This window comes from Hydra vulgaris, chromosome 10, assembly GCF_038396675.1.
Source record: "Hydra vulgaris chromosome 10, alternate assembly HydraT2T_AEP".
Lineage (NCBI taxonomy): Eukaryota > Metazoa > Cnidaria > Hydrozoa > Anthoathecata > Hydridae > Hydra > Hydra vulgaris.
In genome coordinates, this window is record NC_088929.1 from 38,745,763 (window position 1) to 38,773,693 (window position 27,931).

General features: G+C 26.4%; 3 protein-coding genes across 3 annotated transcripts; 1 reads left to right on the top strand and 2 right to left on the bottom strand.

Moving 5' to 3' along the window:
- Positions 1-8,508: 8,508 nt before the first annotated feature.
- Positions 8,509-21,741, bottom strand: LOC101235703 (proline-rich protein 11). Its single transcript, XM_065807971.1, has 7 exons — positions 21,492-21,741; positions 13,301-13,417; positions 11,718-11,867; positions 10,152-10,414; positions 8,864-9,014; positions 8,737-8,793; positions 8,509-8,567 (listed from the first exon to the last, which is right to left on the bottom strand). The coding sequence occupies exons 1-7, from the start codon at positions 21,669-21,671 to the stop codon at positions 8,550-8,552; spliced, it is 936 nt and encodes a 311-aa protein (XP_065664043.1). The 5' UTR covers positions 21,672-21,741; the 3' UTR covers positions 8,509-8,549.
- A 516-nt stretch (positions 21,742-22,257) lies between these two features.
- Positions 22,258-22,893, bottom strand: LOC100208965 (uncharacterized). Its single transcript, XM_065808627.1, has one exon. The coding sequence runs from the start codon at positions 22,891-22,893 to the stop codon at positions 22,258-22,260; it is 636 nt and encodes a 211-aa protein (XP_065664699.1).
- Positions 22,894-23,909: 1,016 nt separating this feature from the next.
- LOC100207752 (large ribosomal subunit protein uL23) lies at positions 23,910-26,949 on the top strand. Its single transcript, XM_065807972.1, has 4 exons — positions 23,910-24,024; positions 25,534-25,882; positions 26,036-26,105; positions 26,757-26,949. The coding sequence occupies exons 1-4, from the start codon at positions 24,003-24,005 to the stop codon at positions 26,769-26,771; spliced, it is 456 nt and encodes a 151-aa protein (XP_065664044.1). The 5' UTR covers positions 23,910-24,002; the 3' UTR covers positions 26,772-26,949.
- The last annotated feature ends 982 nt before the right edge of the window (positions 26,950-27,931 follow it).

The following is a 27,931-nucleotide window of genomic DNA, read 5'->3' on the forward strand; positions in this document are numbered from 1 at the left end:
GTTAATATTCACTAATGTTCACTAGTATTCAATTGAAATACTATAATAGATTTGCTATTGAAATTAAATTCTGTAACAGAATCTCTATTGAAATTTAATTCTCCAATAGAACTTCTGTTGAAAACAAAATCTTTAATAGAATTTCTATTAAAATTAAATTCTAAAATAGAGTTCCTATTTATAGAAAAATAATCTGTTTTTCATTTAAGAATACGTGAAAAATCTCCGCGGGGCCCTCTAAGCTCCGGGGCCCTCCCGCCTTGCGGGGTTGTGCTCCCCCTAGTTACGCCACTGAACTAATATGAAACGTTTATTCTGTAATTTATATGATTCTGTTAAACAAACACTAATATGTAACGGCTGAGCGTAAACTAATAAAATGCAGCTCAAATTAATATGTTTAATCTATAAAAAATATGGCTCTATGAATCTCAATCGTTCCTAATTTATTTGGCTTTGAGCGCAAGGTAAATCTCAATATTAAAATTTTTTTTTTTTCTAATGTGATCATAATGGTCCAAATTTTTTTTTTAGATTGTTGTGAATCATGGTTTTTTCATAAGTGTTGTTTAAAATAAAAAAATAATTTCGCATAATTTATGCAAAAAAAACATTCATTTTTTTGCGCATTTGCGCTGAATTATTATTATTTTTTTTTAATTATTTTTTAATATATTATGAAATTATGAAATTTTTATGAAATAATTATGAAAAAACTAGGATACACAACAATCTAAAAAAAAACTTAAAATCAGTATGATCACATAATAAAATCTTTTTTTTTACAAAATATTGAGATTTACCTTGTGTTCAAACCAAAAAAAATTTAGGACAATTTGGAACATTTTTGGGGGTATTTTGCCGCCTGAGTAAATATTTCTGGAAGAACAAGGTAAATGTCAATATTTCTGGAATTTTTTTTTGGTATCGTATTTTTTTTATACTTGCCCCTGATTTGGCTTCTTTGTGTATTCGCGTTTTGAATATTTTATTTTTTTGAACACCCTTTGAGAATTCAAAGACGAGCAACAAAGCTAGCACTTGAACTAAAACATCTAAGTTATACTGAAAGATTGGCAAAGTTGGGTCTCATATCTCTGGAAACAAGACGTAAAAGAGGTGATCTTATTGAGTTTTTCAAAATAACCACCGGCATTGATGAGGTATTGTGGTATAAAGAGCTTGATAAAGCTTCTTCCCAAAGTCTAAGAGGTCATTCAATGAAATTTGAAAGAGAATTTGCAAAAACAACCCTGAGACACAATTTTTTTACGAATAGAGTGATACCTCATTTGAATGCTTTACCTGAAAAAGTGGTTTCTGCAATAACAGTAAATTCTTTTAAAGCTAGACTAGATAAACATTTGTTAACGGCTGTTAAAGTATAAATTTTAAACTTTATGCTCCGCGACAATAGTCGTTACAGCAGCTTGTATTACTACTATTACTACAATTACCCCTTTTATATATATATATATATATATATATATATATATATATATATATATATATATTATATATATATATATATATATATATATATATATATATATATATATATATATAAATTAGTAAAAACACTCATCTAATTTTTTTCTTCAACATCATGTTTCTCCATCAGTAGGTTCTTTCTGATGAACCTACTGATGGAAAAACATGATGTTGAAGAAAAAAGTTAGATAAGTGTTTTTACTAATTTATTATTGCACTGTTCTTTAAGCACATTGAGCACTCTATTTGTAGAATACAATGACATAATTTATATATATATATATTATATATATATATATATATATATATATATATATATATATATATATACTTAAAGTTGTTTAAAAACATTTTATTATTTTAAGACATCTTTCAACTATATATAGTCGAAAGTCTATGTGAAGAACAATTTGTGATGATATCGGAAGCATTTAACGGAGTAGTTATGCAATTTGTTAAATTTTTTAATTTCTTTTCGTGAATTTTTATAAATTTTTCCGACTCCTTTTTTGGTATTACAATTTAAAGCTTCGATCAAAATTAACTAATCTATAAAAAATAAATTTACTTTGAACTTGGCTTCAATATACTTACATTACATAGAGTTATGTCCAAGGAAATTTCTTTTTTGGACATAACTCTATATATGTCAAACAGTTCAGCAATAACAACAGTTTTTCATAAAAAATTAATTACTGGATTATGCACCAACTTTTACAGCTTTTTTTCATTTTCATATAAAATAAGTCTTATAAAAATGTTTAATTGATAGAACTTCTTCAATTAAACATTTATTCATTATGTTTTTAAAATTCTCTAACGTAATATGTACCCATCTTGGATAATAGAAAAAATCGTAATTAAATAAAGATAATTATGATGTTCCATTACCGTCTGAAGACCTAACAAACTCTCGCTATTTTAAACTCACTTATATTGGTCAAATATCTGAGGTAACGAAGCGAAGATTACACAAAATTATAAAGAGACATTCTTAAGATTGTAAGACCGTAAGATTGGTATTTACTTCGTTAGAAGTGTCTAACGTTCTTCGTTGAAAGTGTCTTCGTTAAACGTTAAGACACGATACAACACTACAGATCGGATAAAAACTCTCTTAATTATAAGCATCTTCACTCAAAAAAAAAATGTTTTACTAATTGAACCTGTCATTTTGAAAAGGACACTGGTCTATTTATTAAATTTTTTCAAAATTAACAAAAACATGATTTTTATTAAAATAATGTCTACGCAACTAGAGAAATTAAACATAGGAGTAGATAAATAACTAATGTTTATAACTTATGTAAGTTTTATCTTTTATAAAAAAAAACAAAACATAAATCATACAGAAATTGTTAAGTTTATAAATTAACTGTCAAAAGTTTTGGACTTGCGTCCTTTTTTAAAATTACAGGTTCAATTATAGTGATGAACGCTTTTCACGGAGTTTTTTTTAGAAGATTTACCACGCTTAGTCTTTTAATGTTTCTTTTTATATTTTTGACTACGCGATAAGGTATTCTTAAATCTTTATAATCTATTATTATCTGCTTAATCAGTAATGCGATCTAAAACCTTTTTTATTAGATAATTTGATGACTTCTTTAGTAATAGATAAACCTTATATCATCTTCAAACTATTATAGTAACTTTTTAAGTCAGGTAGTTTATTTAGTTCATGCATTTAATAATAACACATTTCAAGTCCTTAGTTATTTGTATTTTAACTATATAAATCTGTTTTTTTTTTTAAAGAACTAGAATATTACAAAAATAATGCTGTATTTGTAAACGTTTTTAATTTATATATATATTTAATTATATTTATGTGTTTTTTATTATGAGCTCATAAGTACATAGTGTTAAGGTTATATGTGTTTATATTTTATAAGTGTGTAAATATCTTTTATATATGAGGTGTTTCTATGTTTGTGATGTGTTATAATGTTATGTGCTTATAGTTTGTAAATGTCTATTATGTTGTTTGCAGGGTTTCAAATTGTCGTGACTTGGCTTAGTTTACAGCAAGAGTGTGACCTTGCTAGCCAAGTGTTTTACTTTGCTATAATGTGACTTGGCTTTTTTGAGAGCAAGAATGTTGTCCGTGCCAGCTAACTGGTGGGCGAACGTGTAAACGGCGCACCCTCTAAGATTAAAACACGTTTTATCGAAAATGATATTTTACTGACCTAGTAAAATTACTTAAACTAATTAGAGTGCAATTACATCAATTGTAATTTATTATTTTATTTGTAATTTATTTGCAATACATCAATTGACCATAAGTGAAGGATGGAGTTAAATGTACATGCTTTGAATGAACATTAGGGATTGACACAAAGAAATATACATTCATAAATTGACAGTAAGGATCGGGAAAGTAACAGTCAGGATTATTAGATTATTATTTCATAGAGGTGCATCGTTTAAACGTTCGCCAAGTGGTGTACTGTCATGATGAAACACATAAATTAAATGTTTGTTGTTAATCATAAAATGTGTTGAAAAAATGTTGTTGAAAGAATGTGTTTAAAAGAAATGTTGAAAAGAAATATAGTTTTTAAATTCTATAGTTTTTTTAATATTTATAATTTTAAGTAAATTTTATTGAAAAGATATATACTTCATTAAATATTTATATACTGTTACTTTTTAAGTAAATTTTGTTGAAAAGATATGTACTCTGTTCTTTTTTGTTAACGATTTATGCTTTTGACGATAAACTAAATTTGCTAAAAAAAACGGGCTTCCTTTTTAAAAATATTTTGTGTCCATTTTTTTTTTTTTTTTTTTTGCCATATAAATTTATTTAAGTCGTAAAGCATAAAATAAATACAAATAGCAAGGGCAAGAAGAAGACATAATTGGTCTTATCACCAAGCCCCTTAGACTATACCGTAAATATAAGACAACAAAAATTAAAAAACGTAACACTATATAATATAAAACGTTTTTCTAAAGACTTAATAAAATAAAAATCATCGGTCCTAAAGTCCTACTTTAACTTTTTGTTTTTGTGTTGGTTAAGAAAAATTTAAAAAAAGAAAAAAAGGAATTTGTACAAAGAAACTATATTACTAAAAAGCAAGCAAGCAAATACGCATAATCCTGAAGCTTTCCTTTTACATTTATTATAGTTTAAGTTTCTATTTCTTTTATTAAATATAACTTAAACTTATTGTTTTTTTATAAAGGTAAGTTTTTATAAAGGTAAAAAAATACAAAGTGTTATAAAATAAGTTTTAGTAACTTTCATTAAATTTTTAGGATTGTTTGTGTAGAGAATACTTCCTCCATATTAATATTTTGATATATATATATACATATATATATATATATATATATATATATATATATATATATATATATATATATATAACCAAATTCCATTTTTGGATGTTCTTATTAATAAGTCTAATTCACACTCTACATCAGTTTATCACAAAAAAACAAACACGGGTCTTTTATAAAATTTCTTTAAATTTGACCTATCTTGTTACAAAACTGGTCTTATACGTTGCTGGATTGATCAAACACATAAAATTAACAACACGTGGTTGAGATTTAATAAGGATAAAAAAAATCTTTCTTTAGTTTTGAAATATAATCAATTCCCACACAAAGTTATCGACACTGAAATTAAATTATATGTTGAAAAGTAAATTAATAAAATACTAATATAAGATATTTTAAGCTTCCATTTATTGGATTTTACTCAAACTTCACTAAAACTAAAATTGATAAAATTATTAAAAAGTATTGTAAAAATGTAATAATCAAGTTTATATTCACAACCGATAAATTAAAAAACAATTTTTGCATAAAAGATCCACTTCCTAAGATGCTTAAATCTAACGTTGTCTACAAATTTTCTTGTGCTGGCTGTAACGCCAGTTATATTGGAGAAACCTCCAGACATTTGACAACACGGATAAATGAGCACCTTACGACTGACAAGCAATCGCATATTTTTAAACATTTAAATTCATCCATTAATTGTAAAACACTAACTAATTATGATTGCTTTCAGATTTTAGATACTGCCTCTACCATTAACAAATTAAAAATAAAAGAAGCACTTCATATTAAATGGGAAAATCCTTCTTTAAATAAACAAACATCTCATTATATTATAAATTTACCTATCTAACTTACTATATTATTATTAATATTTTAATATTAGGAAGTTTATTTTGTCATAATTTGTAATATAATTTTTAATTGGTTTGTAATAAGTTTATTTGTCCGTTAATTTTTTCTCTGTATTGTCTTCAGTTTTTAAATTTATTTACCAGAGTTTTAATTGTAAATTAAATCTTTTGAAAATGTAGTATGACTACGAAACATGTCAAGAATAAAAAATATTGTAAAATTTTTACAAATTTATTGCTAATGCGATGTTCGAAAAAAATATATATATATAACAACAGTATAAATTATTTAAAAAAGAAGTTAAAAAACAAATAAAGTTATCAAAAAGGAAATATGAAATACAATTAATAAAAAACTTTAGGTACAAGCCAAAACAACTCTACTCGTATGTTAATTATCAGCAATCAGTTTATGGTTTTATTAGGAGACTAAATAATCAAGATGGTGAGTCATTAACTAACGGGTTTGATATTGTCAATCAATAAAATAATCAATTTAAATCAGTATTTTTACAACTAGAAAACAATGAAATACCAAATTTTCCTATTCGAACAGGTAAAGATTGTCTAATACCAACTTTTACTGCGTTAAATGTATACCAACAATTATCAAAACTAGATCTCTACTAGAGTATTGGTGTAGATAATGTGCATGGATATGTATTAAAACAATGCGCATCCAGTTTTTCAAAACCGTTAAGTATTCTATTTAATATATCGTTCAATAATTCTAAACTGCCTGATGTTTGGAAAGCTTCAAATGTAACCCCGTTATTTAAGGAGGGTAGTAGATGGATTGCAGATTGTCTATTAGCTGGCCAACCTGTAATCCAGTTAATTAGCTGGCCTTGAATGTCACAGCCATGAATCTTATGAATAATTCGTTGTGTGACAATGTGTTGAATACATTGTCAAAGTTGGTAAACATTTTCAACTAGGTGTTAACAAAATATATGTCGAGTCTTTGATATTAGATCGTGCACAATCTATAAAACTGTTCTTACGCACAATTGCGTGGGTTATCTTACAAATTAAATTAAAGCGTACAACTTTTATTTGATATCGCGAAAATCAAATAATATATTTAATAAAGATAAATATTTCTTAATTAAATTGTTTTTTTACTTTTGCAAACTTTGTTTTTACATGACTCAAATTAGCTTAATATTTTTTATTTAAATTTGTTTAAAACATATATAAAATATTATATTTTGTAAGTAGGCATTTAGCGGGCAACATGCTCACGTAGTAGCTATGTCGAGGACTATGCATTATCACCCCGGGTTGGCACTAACTATAAAAATGATTAATGTATTATTTAGTACAAATTCCAAAAAAAAAAAATTCCTTTTTATTTTTGCAACAGTTTTAAGTCAAAAATTTATTTGTACTTTAAGGTGGTAAGCCACTAATAAAATTCTTTCAAAGTTACATTTTAGAAAATATTCACATCTAAATTGATAAAAATTACCTTTTAAATGAAAAATTTAAAAAAATTAAAATTTTTTACGGTTACAGTAAATTTGGTCACAGAAACCCCAAAATATCATCATAACGTCTCAAAATATCATCATAACGTCTCAAATCTCAAAAAGCCTTTTGTACTCTTAATAAGAAATTTTTTAAATTTGCTTATAAATGTATATGTTTTTTAAATTTAAATTAGCTATTCAAAATTTATTCTTATATTAAAAAAAAAAAAAAAAAGAATGAAACAACTTAAAAAAAAAAAATCAAAATTTTGCCAACTTACCCCAAAAGCGTTTTTCTCAATAAACAACCTGAATAACTATTGCAAAAATACTGAATGCTGACTCAAAATAGTAAATCAATTGTGAAGGAAACAATTACAATATATACTTTTTTTTCATACGACCAACTATTTTTTTCGTAATGTAAAATGGAAGTTTCGAAAGACACATTTTCGTTAAAAAAACGCCTTTGTCCCAATCTTCCAAGCACGAATCTCTACAATACTTCATTCATGTATGATATAATATGCATTAAAAAAAATGTTTCAATATATATAGAATTATTATTAATCAAAAGAATATACAATGTAAAAACGTATTTTACTCATAAGTTAATATTTCTTCGTGGCATAATAAATACTTTCAAAACTTTATTTAAATTTTTCGTTTAAAAATTTAAAAGAAAAAAAAAAAATTTCATATTTAATTATTCACGTAAAAATGTCGGCTGCTTAGAATCACTTTTAACTACGTATTAAAAAATATTTTTAAGTTCCAAAATCTACGATATCACACGTGTAAAATAAATTTAAAAGCTATTATTACGTAGCATACATCATTAGCACCTAGCAACAAACAGTATACATCAATAACATCTAGCAGTTTGGTCATTATAAGTATCTGTCTAAAAGCTTTTTTATAAAAATATTTAGAGACACTATTTTAGTTTTAAACAAAGGACTTTAATTCAAAAGTCCGAATATATATATATATATATATATATATATGTATATATATATATATATATATATATATATATATATATATATATATATATATATATATATATATATATATATATATATATATATATATATATATATATATATATATATATATATATATATATATATATATATATATATATATATATATATATATATATATATATAAGTTAATAATGTGTATACTTTAATGTGTATTTATAAAAAGGGTTTGGCGTGATATAGGGTTGTCAAAATTTTGGCGTGATGTAGGCGTTATAAAATTATTGGCGTGAAATAGCGCTGTCAAAACCCGGTTATTTTTGGATGAGAGCGCAATGCAAAACTTATTTTTTTCATTAAGATTTGGCGTTCTACTACATAAATAACTAGATTTTGATAAGTGTGATAAACAACCGACTGCATAATAATCAATTATCTTGCTTCAATCAGACAGCTTCGCAATCCTATGTATTAAAAAAAAATCATGAGTTTTTTATAATACAAAATAGTTGATGTTTAGATTTAAAAAAATTTAAAAACAACAGATTAAAATTATGTAAAAAAAATTATTAATTTTGAATAAACTAAATGCAATAAAAATATAAATATATAAACAAATAAATAACAACATACAAACTGAAGTGTAATGTTAGGCGTGCAAGGGCTTGATTTTACATTTTCGCTAGCATTCTAAACAAATAATTAACAAATAACACACAACTTTTATTTTCTTAACATTTATTTACTTTAAATGACTTACTTTAAATTTATCTTTCAGAGCATTGCTTAGCATGGGCGTGAGACCTTCTCCAGTACTTTTACTAAAATCTCTTAACACCATTGGAGTACCGCCAGGACTGCGTTTTACAGGAACTTTTCTTAGATGACGACGAATTACATCTCCAGGAGACCTAATTTATATTACTAAAACATTTTTAAAATCATAAATTTAGTGCAATTGTTAAGAAAACTTTTAACTTTTAGGGTAATTAATGTAAACACAGTCAAGTAAAAACCGACAAACCAACTAGAGTAGCAAATCTTATCAAAAAACTTCATCAATTCATTAGTCTTCATCCTTAATCCACACGAGTTCTTATCAATATCCAAGTTACTAATAAAATTAAATTGTAACATTGTTGTTTCTTTATTTACATTCTTATATTTATAATCATTATTTTTGGTAAAACTTGCCAAGTTGAAATTTAATTTTATCACAATGCTTTAATCATATTTAAACTAAATATCAGTATTTATTAAACAAAATTTTATAAATACTGACACTTGTAAATATTTTGTCTAGTGTATGAGAACTTTATGAGACCAGTACTCATTACAGCTTTATTCTAAAAAACTTGCATTCCACACTTCATTTTATTTTCATTCAACTTTTTCCAGCAAAAAACTACTAATACAATTAAATATAAGGTATTTACATATTTACAAATGATGCAAAATTTCTGATAAATTGTATTCATTGAATAAATAGTATTCCCTTTGAAAAACGTATTCTTGCTTTAGTTAAAAAATTTATGTGTATATGAACTAATGTACTAAATTTCCTTTTTTCTTGTTATGCATATACTTTGTTTTAGTTCATTTGTAAGAAAACTTACAATAACAATCAGAACAAATTTAAAAAATACTTTGATTTGAGTGTTCAACGACTAAAATCAAAATGAACAGCAACAACAAAGACAAAAGTAAATATACATTTATTTAAAAGAAGTTATAGACCATTTTTATAACTTAGAAAAAACACATTGTCATCCTTAGAATAACTGTTATGTAATTATAACATAAAAAACATTATTAGGAAAAATAATAATAAAATCTATACTCTATAATTCATTTATTTTGAACTGTTGACAAAGATTTAAGATTTGTATGTCTATTATCGTATTGCGTAAGGGATTACTTTAATAATAGCATGCAGTTGTTCAACATTCTCAGCTAAATATGTGACCTGAAAACTTGAGAATCCCTGAGCAGGGGACATTTTCAAGACTCATATTAAATTATTTTTTTTAAAGAAAAAAAAATCTTACTTCTTGTTTCCTGAAGACTTTTTAATATTTATATTTCTCGCTCTAAGTGCAAACAGAGTTGATGCCATATTGAATGGAGGAGTTCTGTGTTGTGTCCTTTTGCAAACAGTTTTTTTTAATTTTACATTCTTTATATCTTGTACACTAACTAGTGGGACTTTTTTTTCTTCATCAACAGTGTGTTCAACATTTGTTTGAAGAACCTTGCGCAACTTGATATCTTTTAGAAGTTCATCAGTTGCTAATCTACTTTCCGATGGGTTCTACCAAAAAATAATTACTAATTAATATTTAAAATAAAAAATAAATGAGTTAAAACAAGTGTTTTCTTAAAAATAGAACTCAACGAAATGCAATGGCTATTGTGCAAATGTTTAAACAACATATGTCTTAATGTTTACATAAACTAGACATTATGTAATTACAAAAAACTGGAAAGTATTAATCAAAAATAATTGGTTTTTATTTATAAGAATAAACTTTAAAATGATTGCTTAAAAATGGTAGCTTAAAAATGGTAGATAAAAAAACATTTGTAAAAGTTCTACAAAAATAGTATTACACAAGGAAAACTTTTTACTTATATAAAAATAGTGTTCTGACATTAACTTTATATCGTATAATTTGTAATATCAAATATATTGTATAATTAAAAGATATGAAAGTGGAATGAGTGCAGAAAACAAAAAACTTAAAAAGAAAAGGTGCAAAAATAGTAAAAAAAAGTCAAGATTATTGTCAAAATAAGCTTGCGGATTATTTCGACAACAATGGCAAAGCAACCATTAAAAAATAAGTTAAAAAAAAAAATCAAAAGTCCAAATGCACTCATAGATTAATAAGACAATACCATTAAATACCATCACCAGGAATCACTACAAAAGCTAAGCAGTAAAAAGTTGATACTCACACTAAATCTGGATGCTTACATAAAATGTTTTTTAACAGGAATTTTGTTTTGGATGATGAATTCTAATTTACTTTATCGAATTCTACAGCTGTTGAGAATTATGAATACTACACCAGTAATCCCAAGAACATTTTTCTACTCTCCTCCAAAAAAAAGTTAAAAAATTCAGCTAACTAAAATACATACAAAAAAGATTGCTATAAACAATCTTTGACTTTGTTCACACATTAAAATCAATACTCTTATGAAAATTATGTCTTTGGCATGATTTAGCTTCTGTTTGTTAAAAATGTTCTTTACTTGACAGTAAAAGTACCAATTATTTTATTGAGAAAGATAATCCAGCCAACAGTCATGAGATAATGCCCATTTACAACTTAGGGTTATATGAAAGGTTTAGTCTACATGGGAAAGTGTTTAAAGTTTTTACAAGCCAAAATGTTTAAAAATTAATTATAAAGATTTATACCATACTTGTTTTTTAATGTTTCACTGTAGTTTCTTTTTTGAGAGAACACCAGGAGAAAAAAAAATTTATATCTCAATTAAAATAATAAAACACTCAAAAATTAAAATAATAAAATACTCAAGCAATAAATAAAAGTTAAAAAACACAAATAATAAATAAATTATTTAAATCTCAATTAAAATACTACCATTACACAACTTTTTATATTTGCTGAATTATGTTGACTTGGCAAAACAAACACTGGCAAAGGTGGAGGTGGAGGCGGTTGTGGAGGAAGACTCAGCGAGGGCAGAGAAGTTGCAGATTGAGTTGTGTGACATGTAGGAATTGATAACAGCTATAAATAATATAAAATATTTAATTCTTTCATTTGTTAAACAATAAAAAAAACAAAAATAGTACCAAAATCTTTTCACAGAATCAATAAAAATAACTAGTTTTAGATTTTGTTAGTAAGCGAACGAGGTTAATATTTGACCGGGGTTGGGGCCAAACTTGATAAAATATAGCCAGGGCCGGGTTTGTGAACGGGGCTGCAAAAATATTTATACATTCTAAAGTATATTTTTTTTATTAAAAATTTATGTTATATTTTGTATATATATATGCATATATAAACATCATTATAATCAACATGTTCATCATAATCATGATGATGATGATGATGATGATGATGATGATGATGATGATGATCATCATCATCATCATCATCATCATCATCATCATCATCATCAGGCATTAGCCTTCCTTTTTTATGCTGTTTCTCTAATCATGGCCAATGCAAATCTCTATTTAAATAAATCATTCTTGCTTGGCTTCTTACTCATCAAGTTGCATATTTTTATTGTATCTGCCCTTCATGCTATAAAAACTTTTATCAATCCAGTTTTTTTCCTTGCGCATCAAAAAAACTTTATAACTTTTACCCATCTTCATGTTTACCTTATTTATACAACCTACAACTGTTAAAGTCTTCAGTTAACCGCTTCCTTGCTTTTTAACCTACCCTCTATTTAAAACAACTCTTAACTTAATAGTGGTTGCTTGCAATCTTGTTGGAAGTAAATTAGAGTTTAAAAAAATATAAATATACACCAGTATTTAATAAATAGTAAATGTAAGTAAAAAATTATAATATATAAAGTATTATAAATTATTTTCTAGTCCCGGCTATCAACTCCTGCTAAATCTTATAACTTTGCCAAGGTTGGGGTTGCAAAGAGTCTCATTTTTAGCCAGGGCCAGGGCCCCGTTCATTTCCTAGAGCTCATCCTAAATTTTTAACTTTTTCTTTTTCTATGTAGATTGAATTTTATTGATTGAATTAAATAATGCTTACTAAAAAAGAAAAATTGCTCACTTATGAGAGACATAGCAAGAGAGACATAACAGAAACATGGCAAATTTCTTTGAAACTAAAGAGACATAACAGAATCGCTCACTTATGAGAGACATAGCAAGAGAGACATAACAGAAACATAGCAAATTTCTTTGAAACTAAAGAATAATTCATGTACAGAGTTAGCTAAGCCAAGATTTTAATCTATTGCTACACTTTTTTTTTGAAACTTCAGCAGAATTTAAACCAATTTAAAATTTCAATAAAATTTCAGTTTAAAACCATTAACTTCAACTCTTATCTTTACCTAAAATAGACAATCATACCTGGCGGTAACACACTAAAATAATATACAAAGCTAGTAAAATTGATCAAAAAAAATAACATTAGATTTATCATAAAGCAAAAAAATATATTACAAAAAAATTTACTTTATTTTGAGTTTTCAATAAACTAACTTCATGTTCCAAGTATAAAATCCTTTTTTCAAGAATATCTATTTTTTCAACAGGTGAAAATGTGTTTAGCCATCTTGGTATCAAAAAAATCTAATAGAAAATTAATAGTTAAACTTTAAAGAAAAAAAAATCTACTCTTTGTTTTAACTTAAAAATAACTAAATAATTTAAAATTAAATAATACTAATAAAAAAAAAAAAAACATAAATACAAAAAATACAAACTCAAAATATCAGTTTACAAAAGTTATTTAAAAAAATTTATGGTGGTGATTATTGTGGTTACAATGTTCTGGCAAGTTATTTACATTTGAATTTTCATCCCAGTAAACACAAAGGTGTTTTCAATGCTTAATAAAAGTATTAATATGTATTAAACTCATCTTGTGTTTACTGGGAAATTTTATTGATTGCACAAACATGTGAAATAACAGCTGATTTTGCTTTTTATAGTAGTAAAAATCTCCAATTTACATCATTATTAAAAAGGTAAGCAAAATCATATAATCTTGAAGCTATACAAGTAGCACAAATTCTAAAACAACTCATTCTTAAATCCCTTCTTAAAATGAGTTTTCACAAGCAATGTTTACTATTGAAATCAATGAGTCAACATTGCAACTTCTTACTGTATTATGAATGATTGGGCCTTTTCTACCTTTCCCAATGTATCTGAAAGTTATGATGCATTGCTTCTGTTGCCTGTTCTGAGTAAATCTTTCACATGGAAAATACTGCATGGACCTTAGGTGTTAAGACACATTTTGCGATGCCAGATAAGACACTCTTAATGCTTCAATTATTTGTGGGTAGTTTGGATCAAGGTTGCATCCAAAACAGCCAGACACTACCACATTGAAATTTCAAAAAGTATCAATGAATGGGATGGCTGCGTAGCAAGAGCGTTTCTCAGCAATTGATTGAAGAATATCAATATTGTGTAGCAGCTTTTTTGACTCATTTCCTGCAAAATGTCCTCCTTGGTAAGATTGTTGTTTAATGTGTAATGCATCAGCCCAAAGAGTTGTAAAAAAAAAAAAAAGTAAAAAAAAGATAATTTTTATAATTCCATGGGAGGAAGGAACTTCAAAATCAAAGTTCAAAATCAAAAATAAAAATTAAAAAAAAAAGTGTCTTCAGGTAGTTTAAATATTGAAGAATGAACAATATTTTTGTAGTCATGAGCTTTTCTGATATTGTAACCTGCTAACTTGGAGAGTGAGACATTTTTTTCCAGAGATTCAAAAGTCTTCAATTTCCCTTGAATTACAAGTTCCTTTGAACCAGATTCACATCAGGTGCAGCGATGTGCACTTGAGCCTGAACATGTTCAAACTTCCAGTTTGAACATGTTCAGGCTTGAACGTTCAAACTTTTGATATTTTTAAAAGGCTCAAGTTCAAACTTTTTTTCTCTTAAAGTTCGAACATATATATATATATATATATATATATATATATATATATATATATATATATATATATATATATATATATATATATATATATATATATATATATACATATATATGAAAATTAGATTCTTTAATATCATCTTTTAACAGTTAAACCAAAATCTTTTTTAAACTGTGATTTTATTTGACAGTTTTTGTTACTCTAAAAAATTCCATTGTGATACCCATAAAATATATCTTTAAAATTTCTAAGCTATAAAAAAAAAAAAAAAGGCAAATTTATATAACTTTGACAAGCAAATATAAGTTTTAGTTGTGCGAAATAAAAAATATGGATATGTTTAAAGAAGTTTAATCTGACATTTGATGAGTATACTTCAGTAAAAAACAGAAGATATGTTAACTTAAATCTACATCATAATGAAGGATTTCAATTGCTTGAAATGTTAAGAATGCAAGGTACAATGCAGCAAAAGCCATTAAATTGATCAGTGATAAGCTTAATTCATGATTTGAATTTGGACAAAGATATTTTAGCTTCTGTTATTAATGGAGCTAGCTTAATGAAAAAAATTGGTCGTGACACTTAGCCTGAACATCAAGTATGTTACAACCATGCTATTTATCTATGTGTAATTGATGTACTCTTCACAAAAAACAAAGTTGATGCACATGGTTCTGATAATAACCCTGTTGATGGTGATATGGAAGCTGTAGATTATGATCAAGGTTACAGGTTATTCTAAAATTGTGATTGAATTTACAAGAAAAAAACTTCATGAAACTAATACTTAATAAATCAACTTGTAAAATAAATATTTGAAAAAAGAATAATTGAAAGTAGATAAAGTTCATTTAAAATCATATCATGAAGTACTTGTCAAATGAGAATGTCTTAAATAAAGATTGGGCAACAAGATTTAAAAAACTTTAAAAAAGATTACTGATCTTGCTACCAATCTCCTTCAGCGATTATTTAAAGCCATCTGATGATAGTTCTGATGATGACAAAGAAGTAAATATTAATAGTATAATTGATAACATAAAAAGTATTTAAATGAATTGAATTTAGCTCAACAACTCAAACTTTTTATTGAACAATCAGACACTGAAATGAAACTTGACCATCAGGAAATTGAAACAAACTTTGTTCAAAAGCAAATGGCTCTTTTTGAAGCTGGCAAAGCTAGACCCAAGTAATTAGATTCACTTTTCAAAGCTCTTCAAACAATTCCTCCTATATCTGTAGAAGGTAAGAGAGCTTTTTCTAGTCTTGGAATTTTTTGCTACTAAAATAAGAAGTTCTTTAAATGACAAAACTTTAGATGCACTACCTTTTTTAAAGCAAACTATGAAGAATACATTGATATTAGGGTCAAATCATTATATTTCAACCAATTTAAAAAAACTTTGTGGGGCACCATCTCTGATTTTTACATATTGTTATGTGCATCATGTAGATAGGTTAAATTTGAAATTTCACACTTCCAAGTACAACAGTTCAGAAGTTATAGCCTTACAAACATGACACAGTGGCCCCCCCCCCTTGATTTACAAATGGTCAAAACAGATTACTTTAGAGCTGTATAACTTTTTTCTCACTTTCAACAAGTGTCTCATTTTTTCTAGAACTATTTTCTGGATAGTTCTCTCTTTAAAAAAGTGGTTTTTATTAACTTGTGTTAAATTAGAAAAAAATTATGACCTCCTCAACTTTGGAAGAAATCATAAAATTGCTAAAATTTGCCAAAATGAAACTAACTGTAGCATTATTCTGTTCATTCACAAGTCTTTACAGATAGCTTTTCTGATTAGCTACTGCTGTCTGCAATAAACAGGCAAAATATAGGCAGCTTGTTGCAGTTTAGAGCTTAATATATCTAAAAGCAAAATTTTCATAGTAACTATCAAAAATCTGTGCGAGATTTTCCAGCAAATATACAATGTAATGGTCTCAAAAGAGAATTAACAAAAGTTAATTAAATTTCTAAAAGTTAATTGAATTTGATTGGTGCCACCCCTCCGCCTCTCCCCCTCACCTTAGTGAGTGGGGGGGGGGAGAGGTCCAGACCACATAAACACCACTGATTACCTATAATAAAATAGAATTTAAAGAAATAATGGTTTCATTTTGAAATTAATTTAGATATTTAGGTATTAAGTACCTAAATATCTAAATTAATTTAGAGACCTTTATTTGAACCATAATGAAGGTCACTAAAAAGTTACTGCCCCCTTTATTTGTGCCCCTATCTACTACAAAGACCAGATCAAGGAGAGGACAACCAACCATATCTTTCCTTTTATTAAGAAATGACTAATAATTAGTTGCACCCTTTACATAGGCCAGTTGGCAGATTAGAGGGGCACTGGTTTCTAGTAACGCATACAACTGTTGATTATTGAAAAATAGGGTGATTTAAAAATGCTGGCCTTTTTGGTGTGGATTTGACAAGTTTATAATGTTTGCATTTTCAGATAGTTAGGTCTAATGGTCTTATATGCTGTTAATCTTAGATCAAAACAAAGTGTTAGAAAAATTTACAAGCATCTCAAAATGACTGAAAATTGGACTTTTTAGGCGAGTGGACATATTGCTTTTAGATATATTAAGCTCTAAACTGCAACAAGCTGCCTATATTTTGCCTGTTTATTGCAGACAGCAGTAGCTAATCAGAAAAGCTATCTGTAAAGACTTGTGGATGAACAGAATAATGCTACAGTTAGTTTCATTTTGGCAAATTTTAGCAATTTTATGATTTTTTCCAAAGTTGAGGAGGTCATAATTTTTTTCTAATTTAACACAAGTTAATAAAAACCACTTTTTTAAAGAGAGAACTATCCAGAAAATAGTTCTAGAAAAAATGAGACACTTGTTGAAAGTGAGAAAAAAGTTATACAGCTCTAAAGTAATCTGTTTTGACCATTTGTAAATCAAGGGGGGGCCACTGTGTCATGTTTGTAAAGCTATAACTTCTGAACTGTTGTACTTGGAAGTGTGAAATTTCAAATTTAACCTATCTACATGATGCACATAACAAAATGTAAAAATCAGGAAAATCAGAGATAGTGAGCCACAGGCCATTGGTTGAAATATAATGATTTGACCCATTACTTACTTTTGTCCTAATTAATGATGATAAACAAATAAATACTTTTACGCATACTTTGTATTACTTTTGTGTGTTTTAATGTAACTAAAATAAAGTTTGACATAGTTAGAACTTTTTTCCATAATGGTTCGAACATGTTCAGGTTCGAACTTTTAAAAAAAAGTTCTTACTAGAAGCTCTGGGTTATTCCATATGAAATTACCTAGTTTTTCAAAAGTGCCCCAGGGTACCACCTCAAATTTGCTTCAAATTTTGACCACCCACAGCTTTTATAAAAAAAACACAATCCTGAAAATTTCAGCTTGATTGACCAAACCATTCAAAAGTTATAATTGAATCAATATTGACCAAAATTGGAAAAATTTGAGTATCTGGAGCTTACAGTAGATTTTTTTTTTAATTTTTAACAGGTCGTAACTTTTTAAATAAAATAGAATATCATCTGAAATTTTTTACGGTAGTAGTTTTTCACCCAAAATTATCTATTTTTACAGGTGTTTTTAACTGATTTTAAACAATTTTTGAGTTCTTGTACCTCAAAGTTGCTAAATAATGTAATATTAGAAAAAAAATTTCTTTGTAGGCATAGAAAGTAGCGGAGACAGTTAAAATAAATTATGAAACATTTTACTGGCAAGGTTCTATATATTGACAATTATCAAAAAAAAAAATTTAAAGACCTATACTCTATCGTATAACATGATTGTAACCCTATGACCTAGGTGTATACTCTAAATTTTTCCCTGAATAAATATAATCAGTTTTCCCTAAAAAAACATTATCAGTGTCTTAACTTAATTTATTTGATATGATTTTATAATATGTATTTATTTAATTTTATGCATATAATATAATTATAATGATATAATTTTCACATGGTTATAATTTGAGTATAAAATACTTCAATTGCTTCAAGAGTTTATTAAAATCTAAATCTGTGCAGTATTTTCTGGATTTTATTATTTTTTAATATTGCAAGAACCAAAAACTAAAAAGTTTTATGTATGCAGAAATAGTTATATGTAAAAATAGTTTATTGGTTGCATTTTAGACAGCTTTAATCATATTTGTACTTAAGATTTCATTTTTACTAATTCTATTACTGGAAAAATATAAAAAAATTTTGATTATAATGTTACGTTTTAACCCTCAATTTTAATATTTTTTGATTAGTAAAAAATATCAGAGAAATGGTGTGTGGGAAGAGTTTTAAATGAAGATTGTGATGAAATGTCATATTGTAGAATGGTAGGAAGAATAAGATTAAAAGATACTGATATTGAAGTTTTAATTCAAAGGATAGGATACACTTTCGAGCCAAATGAAAAGCTATGTTTTCACCATGAAAAAACCTATATTTCTAGATATGAAGCACTTCAAAAATAATGTTTGAAAATAATGATTTTGATTTTGATGATCAGATCACATACAAACAATAGGTGTCAACTGACCAAACTGCACTTGTCACAGACCAAACAAACATTATTGAGTTTATTAAAACTAAGTGAAACTTTGTATGACCTTTGTCACCACCGCTTTATCGGAGATGTACAATCCTCCTACTTATCATAGGCAAAAAGAACATTAGATCAACACACTTGCCTTATTCTTATAGATTTTGCAGAGAACTATAGTTTTCTTGTGCAAGATGCTGTACAAAGGTTTTACTTGCAAGCCGATCAAGCTACCTTACATCCATTTGCTGTTTATTACAAAGATGAAAAAAATCAACTCAAATATGAATGCTATTGTACAATTTCTGACCATCTTCTCCATGACCGTTCATTGTTTACCCACAATCAACAAAATAAAATACTTCAGTGAAGGTGCTGTGTCACAATACAAAAATTACTAATGTCTGTTAAACTTAATGTACCATCTTGAAGATCACAATATAAATGCTGAGCATCACTTCTTTGCTACATCCCATGACAAAAGTCAATGTGATGGAATAGGAGGAACTATAATAAGAGAAGCAGCAAAAGCGAGTCTATGAGGAGCAAACCAGATTCTCACACCAAATGAACTGTTTACATGGGCTGAAAAAAGCATTAAAGGTGTTAGCATATTTTACATTGATGTATTACATTGATATTGATTACAGTGATGATATCAATAACCATGAAACTTATTTTAACCTAAAGAAACGATATAAAGAGATGAGCACAGTTACAGGCACAAGAAGCTCACAGTTTTGTACCAGGTGGAGAGAAATTATTTTTACATAGAATCTCTAGTGATACTGTTCATGATACCCATTTGCTGAATAATATTAACTAGGCAAAAAAAGTTCCTTCAAACTTTTAACCTGGTAATAAACATTTAACCTTGTAAAATACATTACATGTTTTTACAATTATGAATGGTACATAGAGCTTGTGCTTGAGATCTGTATGAAAACTAAGATGTTAATGTAAAATTCATGCATAGAAACAACTTAAATTTAAAATGGACTAATGATGCACAATCAAGTCAGTGTTGGGTTTCATTTGACAAAGTAATATGTCAAATAAGTGCTCCATCCATTAAGGGTAGAAATGCTTGTGACTGCAAACTTGCTAATAATGATGAAAATTAGTTTTGTTTCATGTGTATATGTACTTCTTCTTTCAGCATTTTTTTTTTTTTTTTTAATATAATTTGCGCTATTAGGTATCCTCTTAAACTAAAAAAGGATTGCACTCAAAATGCTAAAACTATGTCATAAGAGTATAGATCTTTAAATCTTTTTTTGGTGATTGTCTATATATAGAACCTCACCGGTAAAACTCATAATTTATTTCAACTGTTTACGCTACTTTCTATGCCTGCAAAGTGTATGTAAATTTTTATATTTTTCAAAGAAAGTGATATCTTAATAGGCTGCTGCAAGTGTTAAACTAACTTTTAACATATAGTTTTAATTATTCCTACAAGTGGTTGCTCCAAGTACAAAAAAGTAGAAAAAAATTGGTACTGCTTGTCTTTAGGTATTGAACTGCAACACATAAAAGTTTCTGAAAATTTTCCTATTATTGCATTTTATAGCAATTTTAGGGTACAATACCTCATCAATTCCTCAAAGCCAATCAAAAACACCTATAAAATTGAATTATTTGGGTTAAAAACTATTAACATAAAAAATTTCAGGTGTTCAACTTTTTTATTTACAAACTCTGTCAAAAATCAAAAAAATCTACGGCATGTTCCAGGCACTTAAATTTTTCTGATTTTTGTCAATATTAAATCAATCATAACTTTTGAATGGTTTGGTCAATCAAGTTGAAATTTTGAGGTTTATTTTTTTCATAAACATTATGGGTGGTCAAAATTTGAAGCAAATTTCAGATGGTACCCAGGGGACCATTAGGTGATTTGATATGGAATGACTCTCCTATATAATAAACACATCATATAATAACACATTATATAACATTGTATAAAAACACATATAATAAACAATTGTATAATTAACACATAATAAATTAAAACTAAATTAAAAAAGAAACTATAAAACTAGTTTAACATGAAAGGTTTTAGCCTTTCCAATCATTTTTATTGTTGAAAAAAAAATTCAATATAAAAAATTAAACTTTTTATTTACAATAGTTTGCAGAAGAAAAAATTTTTTTGATAAAATTTAGAAACTAATGTTTTACCTTTGAAATTGTCCTACATAAACATAAAATAGGAGAAATGACTTTAAGCAGAAGATCTTTGTTTGCAACTGGAACAATACTAGGAGATAACAAATGCTTTGCTTGTTTACTTTTCATTAAATAAACATTTGATCTTCTGGCACCCATTCTGTGTTTTTTTTTTCCATTTTTGAATGCCATTACCACTAACTATATTGTTCATGGTATACAACTCATTTCATTCATTTTATTTATATACAGTGAACTAATGCTAATGTAAGTTTTGTTTTGTAAAAAAAATTATCATTAACAACGCTTAAAACAATCCATAAGAAAGTAGAAGTATATAAATTTGATAAATTGTAAAAAACATCATACATAATGAGAATATATAAAAAATGTCTATACATAACAAATTATAGATATAACATTATATAGATTATAACTAACAATTATAAATTATATAATTTAATATACATATATATATATATATATATATATATTTATATATATATATATATACACAGACATACGTATGCATTTGTGTGTGTGTGTATGTGTGTGTGTTTGTGTGTGTGTGTGTGTGTGTGTGTGTGTGTGTGTGTGTGTGTGTGTGTGTGTGTGTGTGTGTGTGTGTGTGTGTGTGTGTGTGTGTGTGTGTGTGTGTGTGTGTGTGTGTAGATTAAAGCTTCTAAAAATATTGGTAAAAAAAACCATAAAAATAGATCTTGTTAATACATATGCATGTCTATAATTTTATTTATAAACACATAAAGAAATATAATGTTCAAAATTTTCCATTAATTTCATTATAAATAAGCAATGCCATATTTTTATAGCCACAAACGCTTGGATGCAATAAATCATCCCAGAGTATTTTTTGTTCTGCAGATTGCAAGGAAAATAAGGGCAACTTTGAAGAAACATCACAACAAAAAATTTTGTCATTGCCACAAGATTGAACATAATCACAAAGTTGTTTATTAAAATTTAATCGAATCTTGTTACACTCCATATGACTCAAGACAGCATTATCTGAAGCAGTATAATATCCTTCCATTATTGTGAGTGCGCATATCTTTTTTACGTTGTAATTTAAAGCAGTATCTATTAGTTTTTTAAATTCATCAAAAAGATTCATAGCAGAAACAATATTTTTATAATTAAGAATATCATTTGTGCCCCCTTGTAATATAAGTAAGTCAATATGTCTGTACTTTGAAAGTATAGTTGGGAGTCTTAAAAACATTTCTGGTGACACGGCCTCACCACTTAATCCAGCATTAACAACTTCATGGTTAGATTCACCCTTATTGTTAAGAAGTTGTTTAAGATGCGAGGTAAAAGAATAAAACTGTCTGCCACCATTGATCCAACCTTCAGTTAATGAGTCACCAAAGGCTAAAATAACTTTATTAGACATAACCTGCAATATAGAATTATACTTTTAAAATAAAAAATCACTATTTTTATCATAAAGTTTATTAGATATAAATTTAATTTATATTAATCTTTTAGGAGTAGTAGCATATAACTTTTAAATTTAATAACTTTTTTAAAAACTCATTATTAAAAATGTTAAACTTAAAAAAAAAAAATAATAATATTAATAATAATAAAATAATAATGATAATAATAATAACAATAATAATGAAAATAATATTAATATTTTTTCTAGAGTATTTATTTTTTAACATTATTATAAACTCTTAACAAAAATAGCTTAAATTGATAAATACTTAGTAATAAATACTAACAAATTAAAAGCTTTATAAGAAAACAGCTCATTTTAAAATTCTATTTTTATCATTTACTACCTAAAAAATTATAAGATGGTAGTTACCAAATATTTAAAAAATACAAAAAGTAAAAAATTACTGATAAAAATAACTTAATATGTGTCATATTATACTTATATGTATTATTATTACATATATTATTACATTATTTAATGTGATTTTTAAATATTTTTTGTTAACAATTTATAAATTAAATAAATGAATTTTGTATAAAAAAAATAGACAATTTTGAATTGAAACTTAGAGAATGCTATAATAATATTTAGGGAACTAATCGGTTATAAATGACAATTATATAAATTATTTTATAAACGATTAATTATTATTTGACCCATTAAAAAAGTTGTCTGTATGTTTACATAAATTGACGCGCTTTTATTTAAATTCGACGAGAGTTACATGAAATATTTTACAGACTGTATTTTATTTAAATAAAGTTTTATAAAAACTTTAATCTTAAAATTTAAAAAAAAAATTACTCTTTTTATTTATTATTTTAAAATTTAATATATTTAAATTTAGAAATTTTATAAGTTTAACTTTAAACAAATTATAATTTTTATAACTAAGTCTTCTTAGCTTTTTATGCTTGCTTTAAGTTAGCTCTTAATATAAAAATCCTTAAACACTCTATTTTAACTCAGAAATTATTATAGTGTGAAAGGCAAGCATTATTTGAATACAACATGGATATTAATATGAGGTCATTCTTTTTGAAACACGAGTTTCCAAGATGGCGAAAACTGTCGATAAAGGTATTGAGTGGTTATCAAAATTGTTTTTTCTCCATTATATCAAGCACAGTTTGCGTTACTCTTCAACTGCTTTTGCAACATTTATGTTATGATGAGTATTTTTAACACTAAGCTGATACCGATCTTAAAGATTAAGTATTACAACAATTTAGGATTGATTGTAAATTTTTGAGTATATATTTTATAAGCTATTTTATGCTAACATGTGGTTAATTCATAAATTCACCATAAGTCATGTTAAACATGTTTTCATGACAAGTTTCCAAATAGCTTTTCTTTGACCGAAGTGTTCATGCTATGGCCGTCAAAGAATTATATCATAGTTTTGCTAAAAATATCTTAAGGTTTTGTTGACGCTGTTGTTTCATGTCAGCCTTAATAATTTGATTATATTCAGCTAACCTTAAGCACCTAATACTTTTATCTTTGTCTTTTATCAATTTGGATGTTAAGTTTTTATGTACACTGTACATAAATACTATAATGTACACTGCTAAAAAAATATTTATGCAGATATTCACATTCAATTTATTGTATAATAAATTTAAATGTTATTATATCTGGCTAACTGCTAACTGTTTCAAATGTTACCTTTTCAAATTAAACTTTTTGGAATTCATTTCCATTAGTAAGCTGTATTTCTTTTGAACTGAAATTTAAAGTTTCAGCTTTTTTGGAAATGTTTTAAGTGATTCATACAAAATTGTTGATATCTTAAAAAAATATTCTATTAAATCTTTATATAGATCACATGGTTATTATATGTACAACTAGTGCTTCTTTTTTGCACTTAACTGTCCCATTACAGAGAATACCTATATTTAAAAATAGATTTAAAACACTACTTTAAGACTCGAAAGTCTAAAAAGTACAGTCACAAAACTCTTGAAGTGACACTGATGCAACAGAATAAATGCAACATCTTTTGTTAAGCATTTTTTTCTGTAGACAAGTTTTTAAATTTTACTTTATAAAGCATTAAGTTTGTTGAAAAAAACCTCTGCTATGTTCATTTTAATATTTTCTATTGTAAACTATTTTCTATTGTATTTTATTATAAAAAAAGAAATCATGAAATCTTTTGTATCTAATATATATATATTAGAAAAAATAGTTTCAAAGAAAAAACTAAGTTTTAGTTTTAAACTCATGTATTATGTATGCTTTCTTTAAATCAACTTGCCTGTTAAAAAATGTCTATGTTTGAATTTCTTAATCTACATTTTATCTACTTTATTTCTTTATCTACACTTTATCTACTTTATTTCTTTATCTACATTAGCAATAGTATATAATTATTATTTTCAAATTTTATGTTATTTAAACTGTATGTATATATAAGTAATATATAAATATAATTTTTAAAGATCATTTTTGAATAAATTACTGTTTTATTTATTCAAACAAATAGCAAACAAATTTTAATTAATTTAATTAGTTTAATGAAAAGTGTGTTTAACTTAATACTTTAAATGTAAAATGGTATAATTTTTTTGATTTTATTTTTAGGTAAAGGAAAAGCCAAAGTTCAGGCTGAAAAGGCTAAAAAAGCCGTTGTAAAAGGAACTCATTCTAAAAAAGAACAAAAAGTTCGACACTCTGTACACTTCAGAAGACCTAAAACTTTATCTCTCCGAAGAGCCCCTAAATATCCCAGAAAGTCTGCACCTTCAAGAACCAAACTAGATCAGTTTCAAATAGTTAAACATCCCTTGACTACTGAATCTGCTATGAAAAAAATTGAAGATAATAATACTTTAGTATTTATTGTAGATATTCGTGCAAGTAAGCCACAAATTAAATTAGCTGTAAAAAAGCTTTATGACATTGAAGTAGCTAAAGTGAATACTCTAATTAGGTAAATTTATTTTCAACCTATTAATTTGTAGATTTATTATTGATATATATAGATATAAATGTTCTTATATATTCAATAGGTTAAAATTTAAATATAACAAAGTATTTACAAATGTTATAGTTGAATGATTTGTCAACTTTTTGTTTTTTATAGACCTGATGGTTTAAAAAAGGCATATGTACATCTTGCAACTGATTATGATGCATTGGATGTTGCAAACAAAGTAATTTTTTTTAACTTTATTTGTATCTATGTTATCAAGTGTTTTTGTTTTGGTATATGAAGATGTGAGAAAAAATGCCAGTCACATTTTAAATGTCTTGAGAAAGTATAAGTTTATCATTTTGAAAATTATAACTTGTTCTTGTGTTTTTTTTTATATAGCTTTACATGAAATTTTTTATAAATGATCGATATACTTTTTCAAAACTATTCAAGTGTGACTTTTTATATTTCCTCTTTAAATTTTTAATGAAAAATTTCATCATCATCTAAATTTTATTTATACTCTAAATTTTCAATTAAAAACTTCATCTAAATTTTTTTTACTAGAGTCTTTGTATATGGATAAAATGGCTTCAACCCAATTTAATTTATTTATCTTCATAACAACTTTTTCTTATGATGAGTTAACTCTCTGACTTTTCCTTTTCCTTGGGCTTTTAAAAATCTGTTAGGCTTTGAAAAGGTTTTATTCTTAGAATTATCGGATCTGTAGAAGTTAATTGTTTTTGTTTCTTCCACATTTTGTTTGTTTTTCCGCATGTTTTTCATTAATATATATTATTCCATTATAATATTACATGTTAATTTTTTTGTTTAGCTTATTGTTGCATTGATTACTTGCTACTAATTTTCTTGTTTTTCATTTTAGATTGGAATCATATAAACGTGTTTCTATTAGAAATAAAATTGCAATTAAAAAATTTTTCTTTTTTATTGTGAGACTGTCTTGTTTAGACTCTTACTACTCTATATGCAGAAAAAAATAAAAATAGAATAGATTAAGTGGTAAAAATATTTGTACATAAGCAAATTCATTACAACCTTATGCTACTACTATGGTATATTGCTATTTTTTCTTATAATTTTGTCCTAAAATCTATTGAAATAAGTAAGATTAAAATATATAAGTAAGAGCAACTATTCTAAAAAAACAGTTGCGGCAATAAGTACTAGATATTTAACTTCGATCCGTTAAGTAAAGACACTTTTGCCCTTTTAACAAATGGCGTACTAAATTTGAAAAGACCTATTAACTTTTCTTAAATGAAGTCATAAAACATTTTAAATATTTATGTAAGAGTGTTGAGAGCAAAATAGAAAACTCGTTAAATTCTATTTCGTTTCCGATTAAAATAGGTTAGAGTTTTGAACAGAAAAATGAGACGCAGCAAATCTAGAATTAAAGTAAAACAATGAAGAAAAATAAAAGAAATTATCGATGGATGCTATTGCTCTTGACATAAATTAGGCTTTCGACAAAATTTAGGTCTTTTTGTGTCTCCTGGCAACCGTTTCCTTGCTCTATAACTCTTATCTAGTAACTCCCAACTTAATAGTGGTTGCTTTTAGCCCTGTCCCTACATTCTCTGATAAAACCATTTTGAGACGACTGAAAGAAGTAAGAGGCACTCATTCTGAAGCCCATTTATTGTTAGCGTCTTACATCTTCCAAGTGGGATGTAATGAAAATGTTGTAACAACCAATAAGCTCCATACCGACAAGAAAGTTTCCATTTTTGTGTGTTGTTTCACCTGAAAAAGAATATCTACTTCGTTCTAGAACTTTTGGTGCAATGCGCTGGATTTATGCTGCTTTACACAATCTATAAGTCTCCTCCATCGATCTCTAGCTCCTCCGTTCTAACAAAAAAAGTGACAATTCTTTGCTTTTAAATTTCGTGCCCAGAAGAGAGCAAGGAGGACAGTAGAGAGCCTTGGTGGTCAAAACCAAAAAAAATCTTTTTACATTTTACTTATTAGATAAACGATAAGACACTTTCATAAGAAAGATTTATTGGTTCCTCTTGGCCCTCATAGACGGAC